At 42.7% G+C, this 26,608-nt stretch overlaps 1 protein-coding gene and 1 pseudogene across 2 annotated transcripts in view; both read right to left on the bottom strand.

The window, feature by feature from the left end:
* Nucleotides 1-2,352: 2,352 nt before the first annotated feature.
* LOC124717552 lies at nt 2,353-2,469 on the bottom strand (annotated as a pseudogene).
* Nucleotides 2,470-4,793: 2,324 nt separating this feature from the next.
* The window catches only part of LOC124717169, a 56,888-nt gene continuing 35,073 nt past the window's right edge, over nt 4,794-26,608 (bottom strand). The window contains exons 5-7 of one of the 2 annotated variants that reach the window (XM_047243939.1): nt 25,639-25,814; nt 17,293-17,543; nt 4,794-6,453 (exon numbers count right to left, since the gene is read on the bottom strand). In XM_047243939.1, the coding sequence (XP_047099895.1) occupies nt 4,967-6,453; nt 17,293-17,543; nt 25,639-25,814 (1,914 nt within the window). In that variant the 3' untranslated portion in view covers nt 4,794-4,966. Of the gene's footprint in view, nt 6,454-11,626; nt 11,733-17,292; nt 17,544-25,638; nt 25,815-26,608 lie in introns of those variants that run through there. The other variant, XM_047243940.1, reaches the window with a different exon arrangement.

Raw genomic sequence — 26,608 nt, 5'->3', positions numbered from 1 at the left:
TTGAGATGAAGCGAGGCTAGCGAGAATATTAGTGATCAGTATTGTGTTTGAAGACAGGAAAAAGGCAGAAGCTGGAGCACTGAGAAAATGTATAAATTGTAAAGGTTCCTTCCTCTGTCACTTAGATAAATGATCACCCACTGTGAGCCACCACTTAAAATTCCCAACATGTAGAAAGAAGACAAGTGAAGGTGTTCAATGTTTTAATGACTGCAGTATTGTCGTAAATTGCTCGGACCAAGTTTGCTTCTTCGTTGAATATGAGATAGTTTACTGAAATTTCGAGTGTTTAATTAATGATTTGAAATGAAAGGTGATGATAGATATTCTCCAGACCTTGATTATTTTCCTGGTACTTATTTTCACAGTGATCTGAATTTTTATAAAAGCTGTACCAACCAGCAGCCGCACATGTCAAATTGCGTTCCTCCATTTACCAGCTGTATAAGAATTGGGTGTATTGAAATGATAATGCTATAATTTTGTATGTTTATGTGTAAGTAATAATTTTTTTCTTTTTAGCTGTGTAGTTTGATTTCTACGGCTATCAAAATATAGATGATACATGTGTCACCTATGTGTGGTGTTGTGGTATAAATTATTTTGTTACTAAGAACACATTTTGTTGACATACCCAGCGAGTACTATGGTACTCTTCTATCGCTTGACACTCTCTTACAGGTGGTGCCTTTTTTATGTATGCTCTGTGCTCAATGATTGGTTTCTTCCCGACAGATCGAGGAATGACATCTGCTTACAGCTTGACCATTTAGCTATTTTTAGACATAATCACCATTTCTGTCGATTCATTTTTGTAGATGCTGTGACAGTTTTTGTATGCCCATGTCATACCAGCTCGCCGCCATGCTATTCAGAAAGTGATGAACCTCTTCTTTCACCTTGTCGTCGGAGCTGAATCGCTTTCCGGCCAAATATTCGTTTAACCTAGGGTACAGGTGATAGTCACTGGGCGCCAAGTTAGGACTAAAGGGTGGGTGGCTGATTATGTTTCACTGAAACTGTTGCAGGAGAGCAAGGGTTTGCCGAGTGATGTGTAGGATTGCGTAGTCATAGAGAATGTGTACACCCTTGCTGAACATTCCTCTTCTCCGGTTCTGAATTGCCCGTTTGAGTTTTTTTCAGAGTCTCACAGTACCTTTCAGCATTAATTGTGGTCACAGTGGTTCAGCTCCGACGACGAAGCGAAAGAAGAGGTCCATAACTTTCTGAACAGCGTCTACAAAAAAGCATCGACAGAAATGTTCAAGCGGTAAACGGATGTAAACCATTGTAGAAATAAACAGGTCTATGTAAAAAATAGGAGACCTTACTTTTGGGATTATTCTCGTAATCTTTAGTCGTTGGCTGACGGACTGTCACATGATTCGATTTAGCATGGTCTTTGCATGCTACTGACTTATCATCTCCTGCAGATCATTCAATGGCCCACCCAACGCCATTCTCCACATCCATAATTGGCGGCATTTTCTGTCATAATAACCCCAACCGTCCCTGTGATGTGTCAGTGTGTATGATGACCCAGTGTGTGTTGAGTGTGCAAGGTAAGTATCCCTCTCTTTCTTAGGAAAACGTTTTGATGCTAGGATGCTATATATTCGATATACGACTTTAAACTGAATTATAGCAAACAGTTTTTCCATCAAGTTATCGTATCTCAAACACTGACTTAAAATTATCAACGTAGTTTCCGTTTTATTTAAAATTCCTGTTTGTCATTCTTATCTTAAGGTTGTTCCTAAGCTATTTCAAGCACTGCCTTGAAATTAGCAGCAGATTTTTCTTTCTTTAATATTTCCGACGTATCTTGATTCTTCAAAAGATAAGAGTGGCGCTTGCCAAGTTGCTGGAATGTCGTACACAACATAAAAACGTTTCACACAATTTATTTTTAAATGAGAGAGGAAGGGACGAAGTACGTATGCTTTTCGAATCGAACCACTAACCAGCTCAAGCAGGTCAGGCTTTTACACCTTCCTCAACACACTACTGACTAATTGTCTCCGCTTCCCTGTACCTCTCATTCTGCAATGATATTAATTTCTCCAGACTCAGCAGTTAAAATGAAAAACATCCACAGGTACAACTTCTTCAGACATGTGTAAAATGCACCTCTTTCAGATTAAAAAAAAACCACTCCGTCTTCAGGCCACGAGTGGCCTACCGGGACCATTCGACCGCCGTGTCATCCTCAGAGGAGGATGCGGATAGGAGGGGCGTGGGGTCAGCACACCGCTCTCCCGGTCGTTATGATGGTATTCCTGACCGGAGCCGCTACTATTCGGTCGAGTAGCTCCTCAATTGTCATCACGAGGCTGAGTGCACCCCGAAAAATGGCAACAGCGCACGGCGGCCGGATGGTCACCCATCCAAGTGCCGTCCACGCCCAACAGCGCTTAACTTCGGTGATCTCACGGGAACCGGTGTATCCACTGCGGCAAGGCCGTTGCTCCTTTCAGATAACATCAATAAATTAAATTGAAAAATACGTAAGTACACTAAGGTGACAAAAGTCATGCAGTAGAAATATGCACATATACATTTGGCTGTAGTATCGTATTCACGAGGTATAAAAGGGCAGTGTACTGGCGGTGCTATCATTTTTACTCAGGCAATTCGTATGTTTTCCGACGTAATTAGGGCGCACGACGGTTATTAACAGACTTTGAAAGCCGAATGTCTTCACTTAACCCTAGAGCAGCGGCGATCGCGTAGAGTTGTCACTGCTAACACACAACCAGGACTGCGTGACATAACCTCAGAAATCAATGTGAGATCTACGACGAATGGACCCGTTACGATAGCCTGGCGAAAACTGTTAATGGGCTATGGCAGTAGACGGCCGACTCACGTGCCTTTGGTAACAGCACGCTTCTCCTGGGCTTTTGGGTATATCGGTTGGATCCTAGACGACTAGAAAACTGTGGCCTGGTCAGATGAGTCGCGGTTTCAGTTGGTAAGAGCTGATGGTGGGATTACAATGCGGCACAGATCTCACGAACCCATGGACACAAGTTGTCAACAAGGCACTAGGGAAGCGGGTGGTGGCCTCAAAATGATGTTTACGTGGAATGGACCGGGTCCACTGGTCCAACTGAACTCACCATTAACTGGAAATGGTCATGTTCGGCTACTTGGAGACCACTTACAACCGTACTTGGACCTCATGTCCCCAAACAATGAGGCGACGTGTCACTGGGCCACAACTGTTGGCGATTGGTTTAAAGTACATTCTGAACAATTCGAACCTATGACTTGGCCACACAGATCGCCCGGTATAAATCCCATTGAACACTTGTGGGACATAATTGAAAGGTCAGTTCGTGCACAAAATCCTGCAGCGGAAATACTTTCGCAATTATGGTTATAGAGACGGTCGGTCATCAGTCCAGAAACTGGTTTGATGCAGCTCTGCATGCTACTCTATCCTGTGCAACCTTCTTCATCTCCAAGTAACTACTGCAACTTACATCCTTCTGAATCTGCTTAGTGTATTCATCTATTGCTCTCCCTCTACGATTTTTACCCTCCACTCTGCCCTCCAGTACTAAATTGGTGATCCCTTGATGCCTCAGAACATGTTCTATCAACCAATCCCTTCTTCCAGTCAAACTGTGCCACAAATTTTTCTTCTCCCCAATTCTATTCAATACCTGCTTTAGTTACGTAATCTACCCACCTAATCTTCAGCATTCTTCTGTAGCACCACATTTCGAAAGCTTCTATTCTCTTCTTGTCCAAACTATTTATCGTCCATGTTTCACTTCCATACATGGCTACACTCCATACAAATAGTTTCAGAAATGACTTCCTGACACTTAGACCTATATTCGATGTTAACAAATTTCTCTTCTTCAGAAACGCTTTCCTTGCCATTGCCAGCCTACGTTTTACATCCTCACTACTTCGACCAGCATCAGTTGTTTTGCTCCCCAAATAGCAAAACTCATCTACTACTTTAAGTATCTTATTTCCTAATGTAATTCCCTCAGCATCACCTGATTTAATTCAACTACATTCCATTATCCTCGATTTGCTTTTGTTGATGTTCATCTTATATCCTTCTTTCAAGACACTCTTCATTCCGTTCAACTGCCCTTCCGGCTCCTTTGCTCTCTCCGACAGAATTACAATGTCATCGGCAAACCTATGGAGGTATGGCTCAGTATTTCTGCAGGGACTTCCAGCGACTTGTTGAGTGCCTACATTATATCGAGCAAAAGGAGCAAAAGAAGGTACCCCATGATTTTTTTTTCATATCAGTGCAAGTAGGCACGCAAAGAATAACTCCGTATCAAGTTGGAGTTTTATGTCAATCAACATTTTTAAGAAACACGAAGCGCTGACAAAGGCGAAAGTCACGTAAAACTGCCAGAAAAGGGTAATTTATAGATAGTCGAAGAGAGAATCTCAGGTTTTTCCATATAGAGAGAAATCAGATGAGCCATGACTGGGAAATCAGTTATGTACAAAGCCTCAATGTAATTTTAAACATAAGATAAAAAAAGACGTGCTTTAAAATCTTCGCAAGAATCTGCGGAAAGGACGAAGTTCTTGCAAATGTATACGAAGAGTAGATTCTGTTGTCTTCACTTTATAGAGAGGCAGTTACAGTAATTCGCTGTTAACACTAAGTTCTTGTACTATCTTCGTCTTTGACATAGTCTAATATCACAAAATTTTTCTTGTTTAATTTGTGGAGTGCGTGTTAATAAGGTATACATGTGTAAATCTTTCACATGTTGGGTAGAAGAAATAGAGACTTACATCTTATGTTCATATAGATTTAATTTTATTTATTAATTATTTAATGTCAATGAACAAATAAAGATCAAATTATAAAATAGGGAAGCGGTTTTACATGAATCACAGCTAGCTTCTGCATTGATAACTTATGACAGAGTTTAGCGCAACGAGGACAATCCTTGGAAAAACATACTCGTGGAGATTACAATGTGGTATCCGCAGCCGAAGCCTGTACATTGACTCTCTTTGCCAGATTTCTCTCGGCAGATGAACACAATTCTTGTCCTGGACCGATGACATCGGGGTTCCACCGTGCTAGTAGTCTCTCCCTGAGCAGAGGGAGAGTTGCATTGTTGCAAACGAATAAAACGAAAAGCAGTGGACCCTGTACCATCGTAGCTATATGGACATAGTATACGTACTGCGCTATGCCTTGTGCCTGGTGGAAGCCAATTCTAACAATCGTACCTATGCCACTTAACGTGACAGTCTTAGCTGACATGTAAAGAATTAGTTTCTTTGAGCCAAACGTCTCTTTACTATAAATTTTGAGCTGCCGCATGGAATTACGAGTACGTCGGTACATGTATCCCACCAGTCCGAGACAAACAATATTGTAAGCTACTGACAGAGAAATTCCGACGATGAATATTACCCGACTGTGCAACAGGTAATATTCGCTCGTTCTTTCCAAAGCAATGGTTGCCACCAGTACTACGCCCCAGGGTATTAGCGAACACAACAGCTGACGGCGGAATACCTTCCTCGCTTCAGCACGTTCTAGGTCGCTAGGAAGCCTGAGGTGACGAACGCATGCGTACATTTGGTAGCAGAATGAGTTGAGCCAGATACAGCTCAGAAGAGTTAGTGCGCTATCGATCTGCACCGTCGCTGATAAGTCAGGTACACCTGCCATACGATACAAGACCTCAGAAAACAAGATCTGGATCATACCTGTTATCTGAAAGGACAAGAATATCTTTCCGGGCAAGTTACGTAAATTGGGAAGGTACACGTACACTGCGGCAGTCAAAAATCGGAAGAGAATATTCACTGCTACAAACGTTATTTCTAAAGGTTCTAAGCCCTCGATTTTAAAATCCCTGTACTTCAAGGTGCCACTGTTTAGATTGTCTTTGTAGCTCAGTATTCTGTTTGTCGGCTTGTCTTTCTCCTGTATGTAATATCCACGGTTTGATGAGTACCAACCACGGTGGTCCATGGGGGCGCGACATGCCTCGAGATAACTTGTGGAAGCAAAATCGCGACACTTGAGCAGGAGAATAGCCCTGCAAACAGAGCAGACGGCGTCGGTTGCGTTGAGTTGCGGGCAGGGTTGGTCGTCAGGACCACCGAAAACGCAGCGGGCATCGCGCACAGACTGAATCATACTGAAGGGGACGTCCTGGCAAATGCTGACCGAGTTGACAGTCATCCAGGCGAAGAGGCAGAGGTTGACGTTGGCCCTCTGCGTGTAGGCCAGGTAGCTGGTGACGGGTATGTGGGGCGACCCCTGCGACAGGTCGTGCCACAGCTGCACACGGCACTGCTCGCGCCGCTTAATGGTTTCCGGAGGCAAGTCTTCCAGTGGGCACGTGGGGTGGTCCAGGGCGTTGGCCAACAGCTGCATGCAGCCAGTGTCCACGGACAGCGTAGCGTTGCTTTTGTCCTCCAGCTGCCACTCCTCGCCTGGAAGATCAATGAGAGCAGCTGGGTGGAGGTTGTCGTTGTACGCTGAATCTGCCACAAATGTGGACAACTTTCCATCACCAACAGTTATCGTAGTATGGGTGTCACTACCAAACAATCCCATATATTAGTATCTCAACACGGTGTGTCATTCTTAATCTGCTCAGTTACACTGCCAGCTCGTGTGAAGTGAATAAGTGTTCTTCAATATTCTCAGACCCTTAAGTTGAATATATGAAGATGGTATCTGTTCCCGAAAGAACAGATACCATTGATGACTCTGCAGCTTCTCTAGAACGAAATGATAATTAAATATAAACCCTTAGCTACTGACAGCTGAAAATGTGTGCCCTGACCAGGACTCAAACAAGGGATCTCCTGCTTCCATGGCAAACGCTCTACCTTTGTGAGCCACTGAGGGCAGGGACTTATCCCTTGCACGCTTCCTGTGGGTCCCACGTTTCCAACTGTCCACAACCTACACTACTGGAAATTAAAATTGCTACACCAAGAAGAAATGCAGATGATAAACGGGTATTCATTGGACAAGTATACTACGTCTACATGACTACTCTGCAATTCACATTTAAGTGCTTGGCAGAGGGTTCATCGAATTGACATGTGATCACATTTTCACGCAATTTGGTTGCATAGATCCTGAGAAATCAGTACCCAGAACAACCACCTGTGGCCGTAATAATGGCCTTGATACGCCTGGGCATTCACTTAAACGAAGCTTGGATGACGTGTACAGGTACAGCTGCCCATGCAGCTTCAACACGATACCACAGTTCATCAAGAGCAGTGACTGGCGTATTGTGAGGAGCCAGTTGCTCGGCCACCATTGACCAGTCGTTTTCAGTTGGTGAGAGGTCTGGAGAATCTACTGACCAGGGCAGCAATCGAACATTTTCTGTATCCAGAAAGGCCAGTACAGGACCTGCAACATGCGGTCGTGCATTATCCTGCTGAAATGTAGGGTTCGCATCGATCCTATGAGCAGTAGAGCCATAGGTCGTAACACATCTGAAATGTAACGTGCACTGTTCAAAGTACCGTCAATGCGAACAAGAGGTGACCGAGACGTGTAACCAATGGCACCCCATACCATCACGGCGGGTGATACGCCGGTATGGCGATGACGAATACACGCTTCCAAAGTACGTACACCGAGATGTCACCAGACACGGATGCGACCATCATGATGCTGCAAACAGAACCTGGGTTCATCCGAAAAAATGACGTTTTGCCATTCGTGCGCCCAGGTCCGTCGTTGAGTACACCATCGCAGGCGCTCCTCTCTCTGATGCAGCGTCAAGTGTAACCGCAGCCACGGTCTCCGAACTGATAGTCCGTGCTCCTACAAACGTCGTCAGACTGTTCGTGCAGATGGTTCTTCTCTTGCAAAAGTCCCCATCTGTTGACTCAGGGATCGAGACGTGTGAATGCTCTGAAACGAAAATCATTTGCGTATCACAGCATCTTCTTCCTGTCGGTTAAATTTCGTTTCGGTAGCAGGTCATCTTCGTGGTGTAACAATTTTAATGGTCAGTAGTGTACATTCTTAGTGTCGCTAATAGATATTTGCCCATTCAGTGGTACCTGTTCTTTCGGGAACAGATACCATCTTCATATAGTTAAAGGCTACCCGGCCACTGACCTTCTTCTGTGCGAATGCGCACACTTTGCCCGAACTCTTTCGGGACTCGTCAGCTTAGGCTGGCGCGAGTAATGAGTGAATGGGCAAATACCTATTAGGAACACTACGAATGTAGGTTGTGAACTATTGGGACTGTGGGTCTCACAGGAAGCGTGCAAGGGGTAAGTCCCTGCAGTCGCACTCTCCCCTGCGCCCTCGGTGGCTCAGATGGACAGAGCGTCTGCCATGTAAGCAGGAGATCACGGGTTCGAATGATGGTCCGGTCGCACATTTTCAGCTGTCCCCATTGATGTACATCAACAACACCTGTCGGCAGCTAAGGGTTTCGATTTAATTGTCATTTCACTTGGGTTGAAGTTGTTGTTTGTCGTATTTTGTTACTAACCTGTAACTTTCTATGCTGACAGTCAAAAGGTGACCATTTTTAAATTAATTTTAATTACAGTACGGGTGTATAAATGTAGACTAAAGCGTCAATATGCTTAAAATAATGAAGGGCAATTATTCAATCACTAGAAAGAAGGAAACTCATCGTCCACATACTATGAGCTATAATTTTGTACCGCCATTTTTGCTCCATTCTTCACAGATGCAACTGCTAGTTTCAACAATCAATTCTAATTACGCTGCATTCCTCTTCTAAAATTTACAGCACTTATTAATTCGTACTCTTTCAATAGTAATATTATTAACATTTCATTTAATGTTTGGAATAAATCATAATTAATTATTCATGTTTTGTAATAATAAGCAACATCCTTTGTTTCATAAATGGCCTCAAAACCTGTACCTGGTAAGAAAATTACAAGCACAATTGGTGCACGTTCATATTCAAATACTATCACAGAAAAGCTTCCAGAAACTCTTGAACTGATAAGAGCTGTCAAAATCAAATGTTGTTGCTGTTGTGGTCTTCAGTCCAGAGACTGGTTTGATGCAGCTCTTCATGATACTCTATCCTGTGCAAGCTTCTTCATCTCCCAGTACCTACTGCAACCTAAATCCTTCTGAATCTGTTTAGTGTATTCATCTCTTGGTCTCCCTCTACGATTTTTACCCTCCACGCTGCCCTGGAGTACTACACTGGTGATCCCTTGATGCCTCAGAACATGTCCTACAAACCGATCCCTTCTTCTAGTCATGTTGTGCCACAATCTCCTCTTCTCTCTAATTCTATTCAGTACCTCCTCATTAGTTATGTGATCTACCCATCTAACCTTCAGCATTCTTCTGTAGCAGCACGTTTCGAAAGCTTCTATTCTCTTCTTGTCTAAACTATTTATCGTCCACGTTTCACTTCCATACATGTCTAACCTCCATACAAATACTTTCAGAAAAGACTTCCTGACACTTAAATCTATACTCGATGTTAACAAATTTCTCTTCTTCATAAACGCTTTCCTTGCCTTTGCCAGTCTACATTTTATATCCTCTTTACTTCGACCATCATCAGTTATTTTGCTCCACAAATAGCAAAACTCCTTTACTTCTTTAAGTGTCTCATTTCCTAATGTAATTCCCTCAGCATCACCCGATTTAATTTGACTACATTCCATTATCCTCGTTTTCCTTTTGTTGATGTTAATCTTATATCCTCCTTTCAAGACACTGTCCATTCCGTTCAACTGCTCTTCCAGGTCGTTTGCTATCTCTGACAGAATTACAATGTCATCGGCACTGTTCACCATGTTTCTCACTCTTTTTTGTGGTGGACTATTGTTCTTTTGCCACTCGATACAACTGTTTCGTCGTACACTGTTTTTCACAACGCAAATATTGCGACTCCATTACGTGTTTCATCTTCTTTGGTATGTTTACCTATTTGTAGCCAACCTAACGAAGTATATGTTCGAGAGTATTTTCTATTTATGATGTTTATACCGTGTGTGTGTGTATGAGTGAGAGTCACATACAGTCTCTGAGTGCATCCACTTTCCGAATGGAAGGTAACCTGAGAAATGAGGTAACTACTTCTACTGGAAGGAATCGTGACAGAAAGGCAAAACTCTCAATTAAAGCCAGAAAATTTCGTCTGAGAAAATAAATGACCATTAAGAGGGACGGCAGAAACAGAAGAAACAAATGAAACTCGCAAAGGAGATCAGAGCGCTTCTAGGCGCTTCAGTCGGGAAACGCACGACCGCTACGGTCGCAGGTTAGAATCCTGCATCGGGCATGGATGTGTGTGATGTCCTTAGGTTAGTTAGGTTTAAGTAGTTCTGAGTTCTATGGGACTGATGATCTCAGACGTTAAGTCCCGTAGTGCTCAGAGCCATTTGAACCATTTGAAAAGAGGTCAGAGCAATTAACAGCCAAGAAGTGACATCACATAGCGATGTCGATATCAAAATAGTACTAGGTGACGAAACCAAAATCAGTATTGTGTCGTCAGGGAATGGAAGTCGATCAGGCTGGCACTGAAACAAAAGTGCATGATCTAAACAAATGTTAATAGGGGTGATTATTTGCAAACCACGATGAATTATACCTTAGCGATGCCGATTTGAAAATGGTACTGGAAGACGAAACCAGAGTCACTATTGTGTCGTCAGCAACTCGCTATCGACCAGGCTGGCCACAGAAACAAAGGTGTGTGATCTAAAAATTGTTAATAGGGATGATTATTTGTCAACTACGGTGAACTATACCTCGGTGTGGTTACAGGCATCGAGAAAAACAGATCGTAAGGAAATGTATTGGATAAGTCCAATAAGAGCTGGAAGTGACCTGCTGCAGAAGATGAAGTTTGGTATGACGTTGGAAGTAATGTAGAAGGGATTTCTGAGTCCAAGGAACTATCACCACATGGACTTTGACTGATTCTGTATTGTAAAAATACTTTTTAAAATAGACACGGACCTTAAAAGCCATATAAGCCAATTGAATTAATACTTTAGAATGATTACACGTATGAGACAAAAAAAACACATGCACCACAAAAGAATTATCCGAATGGGACAGAAATCGGTAGATGTGATATACATGTAAAGGTCTGGAAAATTGGACTATTTATTCAAGAGCAATAGCTTCATAAATTGAGCAAATCAATAACAATCTCTGGTCCTTATGTAAGCATTTATTCGTCTTGGCACTGGACTGACTGTTAGAGTTGTTGGACTGCTATTGAGGGATATCGTGCCACATTTTGTCTGATTGGCGCGTTAGATCGTCAAAATTCCGAGATGGTTGGAGGGGCCTGATTTTGTGTCAGTTTTGTTGATGGAGAATTCGTGTTTTGGGTCTTGTGTTACTTTATTGTGACAGATCCTAGTGTATATCCACGGAAGATTCGCTTTTTCCTACAGCGATAATACGCCCTAGCGTTTTTTAGATATAGACCACGAACACTGAATGTACCACATAGCTCTCACGCATTATTGTTGATCGTGTCGGGTGACCACTAAAGCTAGGGACTGTAATGGGACGTCTAACGTCAAAACCTGAAGAAGGTGTGAACTTTGAACACATGTAAAATTGTGTGGTTAAAAGTGATGGTGGCGCCTACCTCCTTTTTTCCTTCTCTCTTTTTTTTTGTTTTTGTTTTTTTAGTGCAGTCCGTCAGTGGGATTGTAAATTTTTTGCGGGTACTCGTACGCTACTACGATTTCTGTTCTACGACCTATAATAGAAACAAAGAGGAAAGGCATTAAGTATATATTAGTTGGAAAAAGTCATCCTAAGGAAGGCAAAGATAATCAACAAAATGGTTCAAATGGCTCTGAGCACTATGGGACTTAACAGCTGAGGTCATCAGTCCCCTAGAACTTAGAACTACTGAAACCTAACTAACCTAAGGACATCACACACATCCATGCCCGAGGCAGGATTCGAACCTGCGACCGTAGCGGTCACGCGGTTCCAGACTAACGCGCCTAGAACCGCACGGCCACACCGGCCGGCGATAATCAACATTTTACATATAAATTGACTGCGATGAAGTTCTCATAAAAATTAATGAAGTTACGACCGTCTAGTTGTGAAGAGGAAAACTGTTATTCTTAATGGAAATTAAATAATAAGGATACTTCGGATGTTCTATTCGAATAATTCGTTTATTACAAAAAGTTCTCTTAAACGGAAAGATACACAAAAGTGTAAAAAGTTACTTTTTTTGGTCGCAATAGAAAGATAGAAGAAAGCCAGTAAAGGTGGTAAACTACATCGGTGGTCTTAGTTGTAACGTAATCGTGATACAGTATCAAACAAATACAACAAAAGATAGTAGTTTTCGATGGATCTAACTTTCTTTGCGTAACAAGTTTACGTAAGTAAATTTACTATTGGAACTGACACACGACCGCAGAGCGAAAAGTTTTATTTACGGTATAGAATCCATTATTAAATTTAAAGGAAATTGGCCTATGTAGACAGCACGATTTATTTATGAAAGTATACGATAGATAATTCACAGTGCAATCAGCTTTAAATGGTTAGAAGTTTTGTATATCGGTGCAAATAATTCCATCCAGCTAGAGTTCATGCTACCCACACGTTTCTCTAACGCGAGCGCTTCCGTATACATTTTCCCATACTTTGAAATTCACGCATACATATGAGAATTACTTAAGAATTAGGGAATCCCTTATGATAGCAAGACAGTCAGATGCGTCACCTTTAACAGTGCTTATACGTATATTATTTCAGTTAGAAGCTACACTGAAGAGCCAAATAAACTGGTGCACCTGCCTAATATTGGGCAGCACACCCACGAGAACAAAGAAGTGCCGCAGCACGAATTTGCATGGACTCGATTAATGTCTGAAGTAGTGCTCGAAGGAACTGACACCATGAATCCTGCAGGGCTGTCCCTCAATCCGTAAGAATACGAGGGGATGAAAATCTCTTCTGATCAGCCGACGTTGCAACGCTTCCCAGAAATGCTGGCTGGTTTAAATGGCTCTGAGCACTACGGAACTTAACATCCGAGGTCATCAGTCCCCTAGAACTTAAAACTACTTAAACCTAACTAACCGAAGGACGTCACACACACCCATGCCCGAGGCATGATTCGAACCTGCGACCGTAGCAGCAGCAAGGTCTCCGACTGAAGCGCCTAGAACCGCTCGGCTCCCAGAAATGCTCAATGATGTTCACGTGTTGGGAGTTCGGTGGCTAGCGGAAGTGTTTAAACCCAGAAAAGTGTTCTTGGAGCCACTGCGTAGCAATTCGGGTTATGTGGGGTGTCGCATTGTCCTGCTGGAATTGCCCAAGTCTGTCGGAATGCACAATGGACATGAATAGATGCAGATGATCAGACAGGATGCTAATGTACGTGTCACATGTCAGAGTCGAATCTAAACGTATCAGGGGTCGGTCCCATATCACTTGAACTGCACACGCCCCACACCATTACAAAGCCTACACTAGCTTGAATTCATGAGGTTGTCTCCAAGCCCGTACACGTGCATCCTCTCGATACAATTTGAAACGAGACTCGTCCAACCAGGCAACATGTTTACACTCATCAACAGTCCAATATCGTTGGTGACGGTCCCAGGCTAGGAGTAAAGCTTTGTATCGCGTAGTCATCAAGGGTAGACGAGTGGGTCTTCAGCTCCGAAAGCCCATATCAATGATGAATGGTTCGCACGCTGAGACTTGCTCATGGTCTAGCATCGAAATCTGCAGAAATTTGCGAAAGGATTGCACTTCTGTCACGTTGAACCATTCTCTTCAGTCGTCGATCGTCCCGTTCTAGCAGGATCTTTTTCCGGCCGCAGCGATGTCTGAGATTTGATGTTTTACCGGATTCCTGATATTCAAGTCACACTCGTGAAATGGTCATACTGGAAAATCCATAGTTCGTCGCTACCTCGGAGACACTGTGAGCCGTCTCTCGTGCGCCGACTATAACACTACGTTCAGACTCACTTAAAGTTTGATATACCACCGATCTAACAACTGCGCCAGACACTTGTTGTCTTATATAGGCGTCACCGACCACAGCGCCGTATTCTGCCTGTTTACATACCTCTGTAATTGAGTACACATGCTTAGACAAGTTTCTTTGGCTCTTCAGTGTATTTTCGAGTACGTGGTTGCACAGGGCTAAATATACTAGCCGGCCGCTGTGGCCGACCGGTTCTATTTCTATTACTAACAGGGCCATTTATTTAAATTTGACTTGCAGTCTCATCCCTCAGGCTGGCCAGGGTGGCCGAGCGATTCTAGCCGCTACAGTCTGGAACCGCGTGACTGCTACGGTCGCAGGTTCGAACCGTGCCTTGGGCATGGATGTGTGCGATGTCCTCAGGTTAGTTAGGTTTAAGTAGTTCTAAGTTCTAGGGGACTGATGACCTCAGATGTTAACTCCCATAGTGCTGAGAGCCATTTCAACCATTAATATATATACCATATCACAAATCGAGACTGATTACTGAGGCGGCCTAGTACACCGTGTTTCGGTGGGCAGAGCCCTCCTTCTCAACTCCCTGCAGCCACATGAGAGTTCGTTCATAACGTTAACGATCCTTACTTGTTAATACACATCCACACAGATATTTCTCAGATTTACTGTAGGTCAGAGCACTGACATTTAAGCGTAGTCCAAGCAGTCTCCTTTAGTAGACCTGGCGCACCTTTTAAGTGTTCTGCCAATGAATCGCAGTCTTTGGTTTGCTGCACCCACAATATGATCTATGTGATCGTTCCAATTTAGGTTATTTGTAGTTGAAATCCCTAAGTATTTAGTTGAATTTACAGCCATCAGATTTGTGTGACTTAACGCGTAATCGAAATTTAGCTGATTTCTTTTAGTATTCATGTGAATAACTTCACACTTTTCTTTACTCATGGTCAATTGCCACTTTTCACACCATACACATATCCTATGTAAATCATTTTGCAAGTCGTTTTGATCATCTGATGACTTCACAAGAGGTTAAATGACACCATGATCTGCAAACAATCTAAGACGGCTCCTCAGATTGTCTCCTATGTCGTTAATAGAGATCAGGAACAATAGAGGGCCTGTAACACTTCCTTGGGGAACGCCGGATATTACTTCAGTTTTACTCGATGACTTTCCGTCTATTACTACGAACTGTGACCTTTCTGACAGGAAATCGCGAATCCAGTCGCACAACTGAGGCGATACTCCGTAGGCACGCAGTTTGATTAGAAGACGCTTGTGAGAAACGGTGTCGAAAGCCTTCTGGAAATCTAAAAATATGAAATCAATTTGACATCCCCTGTCGATAACACTTATTACTTCATGAGTACACAGAGCTATTTGTGTTTCACAAGAACGATATATTCTGAATCCGTGCTGACTATATGTCAATAAATCATTTTCTTCGAGGTACCTTATAATGTTCGAATACAGTATATGTTCCAAAACAATACTGAAAATCGACGTTCGTGATATAGTCCTGTAATTCAGCGGATTACTCCTGCTTGCCTTTTTGGGTATTGGTGTGACTTGAGCAATTTTCCCCTCTTTAGGTACGGATCTTTCTGTGAGCGAATGGTTGTATATAATTGCTAAATATGGAACTATTTAATAGCATACTCTGAGAGGAGCCTGACTGGTATACAATCTGGACCGGAGGCCTTGCCTTTATTGAGTGATTTAAGCTGCTTTGTTACACCGAGGATATCTACTTCTATGTCTGTCATCTTGGCAGTTGTTCTTGATTGTAATTATGGAATATTTACTTCGTCTTCCTTGGTGAAAGAGTTTCGGAAAACTGTGTTTAATAACTCTGCTTTGGTGGCACTGTCATCAGTGACTTCACCGTTGTTATCGCGCAGTGAAGGTATTTATTGCGTCATGCCACTGGTGTGCTATATGTATGACCAGAATATCTTTGGGTTTTCTGCCAGATTTCGAGACAGAATTTCGCTGTGGAAATTTTTAAAGCATCTCGCATTGAAGTACGCGCCAAATTTCGAACTTCTGTAGAACTTGGCCAATCTTGGGGATTTTGCGTTCTTTTAAATTTGGCATGCTTTATTCGTTGCTACTGCAACAACGATCTGATCAGTTCTGTGTACCATTGGGGATCGGTACCATCACTTATTAATTAATGTGGTATAGGCCTATATCTCTCAAATGCTGTCGATACTATCTCTTTGAAAACATTCCACAACTATTTTACACTTACATGATAATTTCCGTAAGATTAATGGATTTCTATTGTTAATGTTAAGCCTCTGGTTTAGTCAGGTTATCCAGGTCCCACCTCCTTAAATTCCCACCTTTTTACAGTTTCTTCAGTTTTAATCCACAGTTCATAACCAATAGATTGTGGTCAGAGTCCACATCTGCCCCAGGGAATGTCTTACAATTTAAAACCTGGTTCCTAAATATCTGTCTTACCATTATATAATCTATCTGATACCTTCTAGTATCTCCAGGCTTCTTCCATGTATACAGCCTTCTTTCATGATTCTTGAACCGAGTGTTAGCTATGATTAAGTTGTGTTCTGTGCAAAATTCTACCAGACGGCTTCCTCTTTCATTTCTTAGCCCCAATCCATATTCACCTACTACGTTTCCTTCTTTCCCTTTTCCTACTACCGAATTCCAGTCACCCATGACTATTACATTTTCGTCTCCCTTCACTATCTGAATAATTTCTTTGATTTCATCATACATTTCTTCAATTTCTTCGTCATCTGCAGAGCTAGTTGGCATATAAACTTGTACTACTGTGGTAGGTGTGAGCTTCGTGTCTATCTTGGCCACAATAATGAGTTCACTATGCTGTTTGTAGTAGCTTACCCGCACCCCTACTTATTTATTCATTATTAAACCTACTCCTGCATTACCCCTATTTGATTCTGTATTTATAACCCTGTATTCACCTGACCAAAAGTCTTGTTCCTTCTGCCACCGAGCTTCACTAATTCCCACTATAACTTTAACCTATCCATTTCCCTTTTTAAATTTTCTAACCTACCTGCCTTATCCTGTATAGTACAGGAGGCAAAAACACGTCGAAATGAAGTGTTAGCTTGAGACAAATCCAGATGGAAAGCTGCCAGCCAGTCGAAAGATCGAAGATGGAAAGTACACGAGCAACTATCGCAATTATCCTACGTGATGTAGAAAATCACGGAAGATCTAAAAGTGAATATCTACAGGTGTTTTTTGTACCTGATTCCTCGATTGACAGTAGAGTCAACAGCATTCAGTGCATAAACGTGAAGCGCGTGTATTCCAGAATGAAACTTACCTTTGATGTCGATAGGAGGTTCATTTGGTACTCTATTATAGCTGAACATAGAGTAATGAACTTCATAAAGCGGCAGGAAACTTCGAGCTTCGTTGAACCAGACGTGGTAGTAGAAGCCATAGAGGGCGTCGGCGAGGGCGAACATTGGTGACGCCTCTGGCTGTTGCCTCTCACACTGCGCGCTGAAGTCGTCGCGAAAGGAGAGGTACTGCCCGTGGTACGACAGCAGGCGATCATTCAACAGCGGCAGCCTGTTGACGCACGAGCGGCGAGGTTGAACGTTAAAAGCAAATAAAACAAACACACCAAATCATGTACAGTGCATGCACGAACGTGATAATATGCATGATCAAATTTTCACTCTGCAGCGGAATGTGTGCGAGGATTTGAAACTTCCTGACAGATTAAAACTGCTTACTGGACTGCGACTAGAACCGTCGTGTTTTGTTTTTTAAGTAATGGTCTTTCCTTGTGATGAGCTACGGTGATACACATGGCGGTCCATTGACCGTGACCGGACCAAATATCTCACGAAATAAGCGTCAAACGAAAAAACTACAAAGAACGAAACTTGTCTAGCTTGAAAGGTGAAACCATATGGCGATATGGTTGGCCCGCTAGATGGCGCAGCCATAGGTCAAACGAATATCAGCTGCGTTTTTTTTTAAATAGGAACCCCCATTTTTATTACATGTTCGCGTAGTACGTAAAGAAATATGAATGTTTTAGTTGGACCACTCTTGTCGCTTTGTGATAGATGGCGCTGTAATAGTCACAAGCATACGGCACACAATTTTAGACGGACAGTTGGTAACAGGTAGGTTTCTTAAATTACAATACAGAACGTAGTTACGTTTGAACATTTTATTTCGGTTGCTCCAATGTGATACATGTATCTTAAGTTAACTTATGATAACTGAGAACATGTACCTTTGTGAACCTATCATGCATGCTGTTACAGAGTGATTACCTGTAAATACCACATGAATGCAATAAATGCTCAGAGTGATGTCCGTCACTCTCAATTCATTTGGCAATACGTGTAACGACATTCCTCTCAACAGCGAGTAGTTCGCCTTCCGTAATGTTCGCACATGCATTGACAATGCGCTGACGCATGTTGTCAGGCGTTGTCGGTGGATCACGATGGCAAATATCCTTCAACTTTCCCCGGAGAAAGAAATCTGGGGACGTCAGATCCGGTGAACGTGCGGGCCATGGTATGGTGCTTTGACGACCAATCCACCCGTCATTAAATTTTGTATTCAATACCGCTTCAACCGCACGCGACCTATATGCCGGACATCCATCATGTTGGAAGTACACCGCCATTCTGTCATGCAGTGAAACATCTTGTAGTAACATCGGTAGAACAGTACGTAGGAAATCAGGATACATTGCACTACTTACATTGCCATCCATAAATTGGGGGCAAATTATCCTTCCTCCCATAATGCCGCACCATACATTAACTTGCCAAGGTCGCTGATGTTCCACTTGTCGCAGTCATCGTGTATTTTCCGTTGCCCAATAGTGCAAATTATGCTGGTTGATGTTACCGCTGTTGGTGACTGATGCTTCGTCGCTAAACAGAACGCGTGCAAAAAATCTGTCTTCGTCCCGTAATTTCTCTTGTTCCAGTGGCAGAACTGTACACGACGTTTAAAGTCGTCGCCATGCAATTCCTGGTGCATAGAAATATGGTACGGGTGCAATCGATGTTGATGTAGCATTCTCAACACCGTCGTTTTTGAGATTCCCGATTCTGGCGCAATTTGTCTGTTACTGATATGCGGATTAGCCGTGACTGCAGCTAAATCACCTACTTGGGCATCATCATTTGTTGCAGGTCGTGGTTGACGTTTCACATGTGACTGAACACTTCCTGTTTCCTTAAATAACTTAACCTATCCGGAGAACGGTCCAGACACTTGGATGATGTCGTCCAGGATACCGAGCTGCATACATAGCACACGCCCGTTGGGCATCTTGATCACAATAGCCATACATCAACACGATATCGCACTTTTCCGCAGTTGGTAAACGGTCGATTTTAACACGGATAATGTATCACGAAGCAAATACCTTCCGCACTGGCGGAATGTCACGTGATACGACGTACTTATACTTTTATGACTATTATAGCGGCATCTATCACAAAGCGAAAAAAGTGGTCCAACTAAAACATTCATATTTCTTTACGTAGAACACAAGTATGTAATAAGAAATGGGGGTTCCTATTTTAAAAAAAACTCAATTGATATCCGTTTGATCTATGGCAGCGCCATCTAGCGGGCCAACCATAGCGCCATCTGGTTTCCCCCTTCAAGCGACAAGTTCCGTTCTTTGAAGTTTTATTGTTTGACGCTTATTTCGTGAGATATTTGGCCTGGTCACTATCAATGGACCACCCTGTATAACGTTAAACAAATGTTGATGAAATTTTTTATCATTGCCAACAGGTTCTTCTATTTATCTACATAAAGCATCAAACTTTAACGTACGACAATAGCAGCATACATTTTTCATCCGCAGAAGACGTACACGAATGTCTATGTTCTGTGTTATTCCCCCCATCTTCGGACAATCCAAGCTAAGGCACTCTCCCGACTCCGTCTCCTCAAGCTCTTTTCCGGCTGTACGTGCAGTCTGGACCCCTCCACCATCCTCCACACCTATAAATCCCTCATCCGCCCTATCCTCTGATACGCCCACCCTGCCTGGAACTCTGCCCCTCCTACCTTTTACAAATTAATTCAGATCTTTGATTGCCATGCCTTCCGCCTCGCCTATCGCATCCGTCTCCCCTCCCCCACGTGGACCCTGTATGACCTAATTCCGTTCCCACACGTCCTACTTTTCCTTGAGCAGGTACAGATCCTCTAAACCTCCCGTAAACTCGGTCCTCCTCACCCGCTTGTCTCACCCATCCTCTCCCACCCCCGTCCGCTGCCGTGACTGTATTCCCACGTCCCACCTGCTCTCCATCTCTCCACCCTCCTTACCCTCTCCCATGGTGGCTTCCGCCAGCTCCCCCTCCCTGATGATGCCTTCCTCCCCTCCATCTACCCCTCCTACCAACTTTGATCCTCACTCCCACTTCCTGTGTTTTTTTTCTTTGGGCACCCTCCCTCCCTTCTCTTCCCCTTCCCTGCCTCCTCCCATTCTTCCCACTCCTCCCCCAGGCTTCCCCTACCCCCGTCCCTCTAATTCTCCTCCCATCTCCTCTGCCATTGGCATCTCTGCTCTCCCATCTCCCTCCCCCTCACCCTTCCCACCCTCTTGGCAGGTCCCTGGACTCACACACGTTACGTGAACATTCGCGCGCCGGAGATCATCGCCATCCATTTCTCGTGTGTGCCGTCGTGTTTTCTGTTTAGTGTTCACCGTCACACTCCATCGTTCACTTATGCCACCGACATCATCAGTGTTAGTGCGTCGTGTCAACAGTTTGTAGTGTGGATTATCGTCGAGTGTGAACGGCTCTGTGGTTTTGTATTTATGTGTCTACTGTTTTATTACCCGCCATTATGTAAATTATATGTATTCCTTCTGTTTTTTTCTCATTGTCTTTTCTACGGCTGAAGACCAGCGTAGAATGCTGCTGCCAGCCTGCCTGTTGTACAGGTTTTAAAATCGCAATAAAGAAAAAAAAAATTCTGTGTTATTACACAGGGTGGTCAGAAATAGTCTGAAAAGTTTGTGATGGTGTTGCAAGGTATATTGTCGTGAGAAATAATTCTTTAAAAAAAATTCGATACCTAGCGCCGTTTCCGAGATAAATACCACTGAATAAAACCAATCAGACCGTTTCGTGATCAAATTTCAAGCTCGCCGCCAGGTATAATTACTGTGTCAGTTGGTGTCAGCGTAGATGACAGTACACGAAACTGCTCAACCTTTGAGTCTGTTCGATATTGAGTCGGTGTCCCATTTTTATATCATTTTCTTGGTTTTCGGGAAAGCAAACAAAGAACACGTTCGGCAACCCCAATTATTGAAGCTGCACACTCAGTAACTTGTCTGGATAACTTCAGTGCTAATTGACTCAGAAACAGCGGAATGTATTTAATTTTCTTTGTGACATTTATTTCTGAGTGCAACCTGCCCTGTAACACACTTAGACGCTTTTCAGACTTTTCCTGACCACCCTGTGTACAGGGTGAGTCACTAACTATTGCCACCTAGAATAAATCCGAAATTATGATAGTAGCTGAAACGTTTGTGGGACATATGTTGCATGGGACAACGGGGGTCATAATATGACGTTGGTTTTTTGCTGCTCGGTGTGGTCGCTTCAGAGATATGAAGATCAACTTCGTTTTTTAAATGGGATGCTATAGTCTGGTACTTGTTTTCTGAAGGCGGCTATCGAAACTAATTCAATGATGTGTAACAGTAAGGTTTTTGAAGGTCAACTAAGATAAAAAATGTGGTTGTTGTCTTCAGTCCTGAGACTGGTTTGATGCAGCTCTCCATGCTACTCTATCCTGTGCAAGCTTCTTCATCTCCCAATACCTACTGCAGTCCACATCCTTCTGAATCTGCTTAATGTATTCATCTCTTGGTCTCCCTCTACGATTTTTACCCTCCACGCTGCCCTGGAGTACTACACTGGTGATCCCTTGATGCCCCAGAACATGTCCTACCAACCGATCCCTTCTTCTAGTCAAGTTGTGCCACAAACTCCTCTTCTCTCCAATTCTATTCAATACCTCCTCATTAGTTATGTAATCTACCCATCTAATCTTCAGCATTCGTCTGTAGCACCACATTTCGAAAGCTTCTATTCTCTGCTTGTCTAAACTATTTATCGTCCATGTTTCACTTCCATACATGGCTACACTCCGTACAAATTCTTTCAGAAACGAGTTCCTGACACTTAAATCAATACTCGATGTTAACAAATTTCTCTTCTTCATAAACGCTTTCCTTTCCATTGCCAGTCTACATTATATATCCTCTCTACCTCGACCATCATCAGTTATTTTGCTCCCCAAACAGCAAAACTCATTTACTACTTTAAGAGTCTCATTTCCTAATCTAATTCCCTCAGCATCACCCGACTTAATTCGAGTACATTCCATTATTCTCGTTTTACGTTTGTTGATGTTCATCTTATACCCTCCTTTCAAGACACTGTCCATTCCGTTCAACTGCTCTTCCAAGTCCTTTGCTGTCTCTGACAGAATTACAATGTCATCGGCGAACCTCAAAGTTTTTATTTCTTCTCCATGGATTTTAATACCTACTCCGAACTTTTCTTTTGTTTCCTTTACTGATTGCTCAGTATACAGATTGAACAACATCGGGGATAGGCTAGAACCCTGGGTCACTCCCTTCCCAACCACTGCTTCCCTTTCATGCCCCTTGACTGTTATAACTGCCATCTGGTTTCTGTACAAATTGCAAATAGCCTTTCGCTCCCTGTATTTTACACCTGCCGCCTTTAGAATTTGAAAGAGAGTATTCCAGTCAATATTGTCAAAAGCTTTCTCTAAGTCTACAAATGCTAGAAACGTAGGTTTGCCTTTCCTTAATCTTTCTTCTAAGATAAGTCGTAGGGTCAGTATTGCCTCACGTGTATGTGATATGAGCGACCATTTACAGAAAATGTTCGAAGTGATGACCATTGGTAACTATGCAGTGCTGCAGTCTTCTTATCATGTATTGAGTGATATTCCTCATCACTTCGGCACTTATCGAAACGCATGCTCTGAGCATTCCCTCTCGTATATCGTGCAAATAGTAAATATTCGCCGAATATGGCGTATCCATCTAACGTGCCATCGATATGTAAACACCATTCGACGGTTTCACTATACATCACTAATGGGAACGACATGACTAGTATCGTCGAATCAAGCGAATGTGAAAGACGTATTCCTTCGAAGAATACGTCGATATGCTTCTCATTTACAGAGACTGCCAACTAAATTCAGTGAGATCTAGAGAGTTATTCGCTGAAAGATATCCCAACGTACTCACCCTACACGTGTTTATGATGAATTGAGAACAACTGGATCAAAAATGGATCTGAGCACTATGGGACTTAACATCTTAGGACGTCAGTCCCCTAGAACTTACAACTACTCAAACCTAACTAACCTAAGGACATCAGACACATCCATGCCCGAGTCAGGATTCGAACCTGCGACCGTAGCGGTGGCGCGCTTCCAGACTGAAGTGCCTTGAACCGCTCGGCCACATGCAACTGGTTCTTCAACGCATCAACGCAGTTACTAACGAGGAAACGGAAATTGGTACTCTTGCAACTGTTGTTCGAGATCCTTGTGTTAGTTCGCGTCAAATTGCAAGGGAATATGTTCTGCATCGCCATAAATATCAACCTTACCATATCAGTCTCCACCAAGAATTAACTGGTACAGATTGTATGCGTCACATTGAATTCTGCCGATGGACTTAACTTCAGATTTAGAGGGATGACACATTTATTAATGTGATTTTATTTAATGACGAGGCTACATTCACGAACCATGGAAGCGCTAATTTGCATAACGTGCATTACTGGGCAACTGAAAATCTGTGTTGGCTGCGACAAGTTGCACACCAAAAACCGTGGTCGGTGAATGTACGGTGTGGGATTCTGGAGGAGAGAATTATAGTCCCCTATTTCATCGAAGGAAATCTTAATGGTAGGAAGTACACCACATTCTTGTAAGAAACATTAGGTATGTTTTTGGAAAAAATACCCTTAGGAACAAGGGACAGAATGTGGTATCTACAGGATGGGTGTCCGGAACAGTTTTCGCTGACGGCTAGACCTTAGGTTCAGAGACAATTCCCAAATCGTTGGATTGGACGCGGAGATGTGACGTGGCCGGCTCGTTCGCCATACTTGATGCCTCTGTATTTATTCTTGAGGGGATTCGTAAAAGACATTGTTTATAAATACGTTCCAACTACAGATGAAGATATGCGAGAGAGAATTGTCAGAGCATGTGCTTCGATAAGTGCCGATGTGATAAGGAATACCACTCAATCCATCATAAGAAGATTGTGGCACTGCAGTATTACCAATGGTCATCATTACGAACATCTTCTGTAAATGGACGTTCATGCCACCTTTGTGACCTTTTTGACCTTCAAAGACCTTACTGTTACACATCATTGGATACGTCTCGTTAGCCGCTATCAGAAAATAAGTACCAGATTATAGCATCCAATTAAAAAAAAAAAAAGTGGACTTTCATACCTCCGAAGCGGCCGAACTGAGAAACAAAAAACCAACGTCATATTATGGACCCCGTTGTCCCGTGCAACTTTTGTCCCACAAACTTTTCAGCTCCTATCATACTTTCGGAGTTATTCTTGGTGGTAACAGTTAGTGACTCACCGTATAGTCTGAATTGATTTTAAATGTGAACAGAGGGGTCCAGAAAAATGTAGACGCTCTTCAATAGTCAGTATTAATAGAACAAAATGACATTCCGTTACAATTATTGCACAAGTGGAGGGTTATTTTACGTGTGTAAAGTGACCCCCACTAGCAGCCAAGCAAGGTCGATGCCGCTGAACTGTTGACCTAACTACGACTGCCTGTGTAGCCAGAGGTTTGCCCAAGTTATCATTGTTTAGATAAATTATAAAAACTTGGGTAGTACACGAAAGCAACAGTACTCCCTCTAGTAAAAGTAGTAACACCGTTCATTATAATGGTTTGCTCTGCTCACCTGCTGCGTATCATGTGACCCATTTGAAGACAAAAAACAACATCAAAAATTGAAGACCTAACGGAATCCCGTAATGACTAATTGCTGTAACCATCTCCTTCAATATCGTCCATTAGTAACGTTTGTTTGCTCCATTTTGAATTAAATAATCTCAGTAGTTTGCGTAACAGTTAAGGAAAAATTGATTCAAGAGTCATAATGAGTATGATAAAGTAGTTTAGATAGTTTGATAAAATAGTTTAGATAAGTAGTTTAGACATGAAGAGATTAGAAGCGTTCGAAATATGGCGCTACAAAAGAATGCTGAAGATTAGATGGGTAGATCACCTAACTAATGAGGAGGTACTGAATAGAAATGTGGCACAACTTGACTGGAAGGGATCGGTTGGTAGGACACGTTCTGAGTCATCAATGGATCTCCAATTTAGTACTGGAGGGAAGCGCGGAGGGTAAAACTCGTAGAGGGTGACCAAGAGATGAATACACTGAGCAGATTCAAAGGGTTATAGGTTGCAATAGTTATTCGGAGATGAAGAAGCATGCAGAGGATAGAGTAGCTTGGAGAGCTGCATCAAACCAGTCTCTGGACTGAAGACCACAACACAACACAACAATGAGTTTAACATAGGCTTCAATGTACAGTGGTGTATACCTTATTATATACTTCCCAGGCGACTTCTTGTCTTCTTCCACCTTGTAATTCGCTGTCTGCTCGCTGACATATTGCATATCTTGTACCCAACCCCTTAATTTCGTGTGTAGCATGTCTCTCATATGCTCCACGTGATTAATCCAGGTACTGAGTCGCTCATCATTCGGATCCATTTTCTGAGAAACACAGAGAATAATTGAAATTACTAGCATAATATTCGCAAGCAGCAGCCAGTCTTAATTTACACTTATAGGTAGCTCTATTATGTAACGTTTAAATTGTGGCCGGCACATGGACTAACACTTAGTTTTCTACAGCCATTGCAACATGAATCCAAAATAAGTGTCTAGCGATGTCTTATTAAATACAGACAATTTTCAACCTATAACAACAGATAAGAGAGTTCCAATTATTTCTAGGTAGCAACAGTATGTGAAGATAACACGATCCAGAATTTTTTTCTTTTTGCTGTGCTTTCTTTTTCCTTGTTTTCCGCTTTACTTTCTTGATACATCGAAATAGTCTTTTCAGGATGAGTACTGTAAATTTATTTTTTCCTACAGCTATGTTCCTGTTTGCCTCATGTCCTCACCATCACAAATCGTTGTGCTGATTGCTGAGCGTTGTGACCCGACTAATCAAATGTCTCCACCCCGGCCTGTTACCAGCTTCTCACTGAACCTTCTGAAGAGGAAGACCAGAGATATTCTTGATTTGATCCGTCCACCCGCTCGTTGCCCCTCTCTCCGGTCTTGTGACCACAACGCTTCCTTTCATGATTATTTTATCGAGATTTTCTCCACCTCTTCTCACAATATGGCCATAGAAATGGAGAATTTTTTGGTTGACAGGAGAAAAGGCGCCTGCAGATACTGAGTTGGTCAATAATGGACGCATTTGTTCTTCTTTCGGTCTGTTTTATGTGGAGCATCACGCGCCAGCTCCAAAGCTCAAATGCTTCGATGCACTG

This window comes from Schistocerca piceifrons, chromosome 9, assembly GCF_021461385.2.
Source record: "Schistocerca piceifrons isolate TAMUIC-IGC-003096 chromosome 9, iqSchPice1.1, whole genome shotgun sequence".
NCBI lineage: Eukaryota > Metazoa > Arthropoda > Insecta > Orthoptera > Acrididae > Schistocerca > Schistocerca piceifrons.
This window is presented reverse-complemented; position numbering and strand designations above follow the sequence as displayed.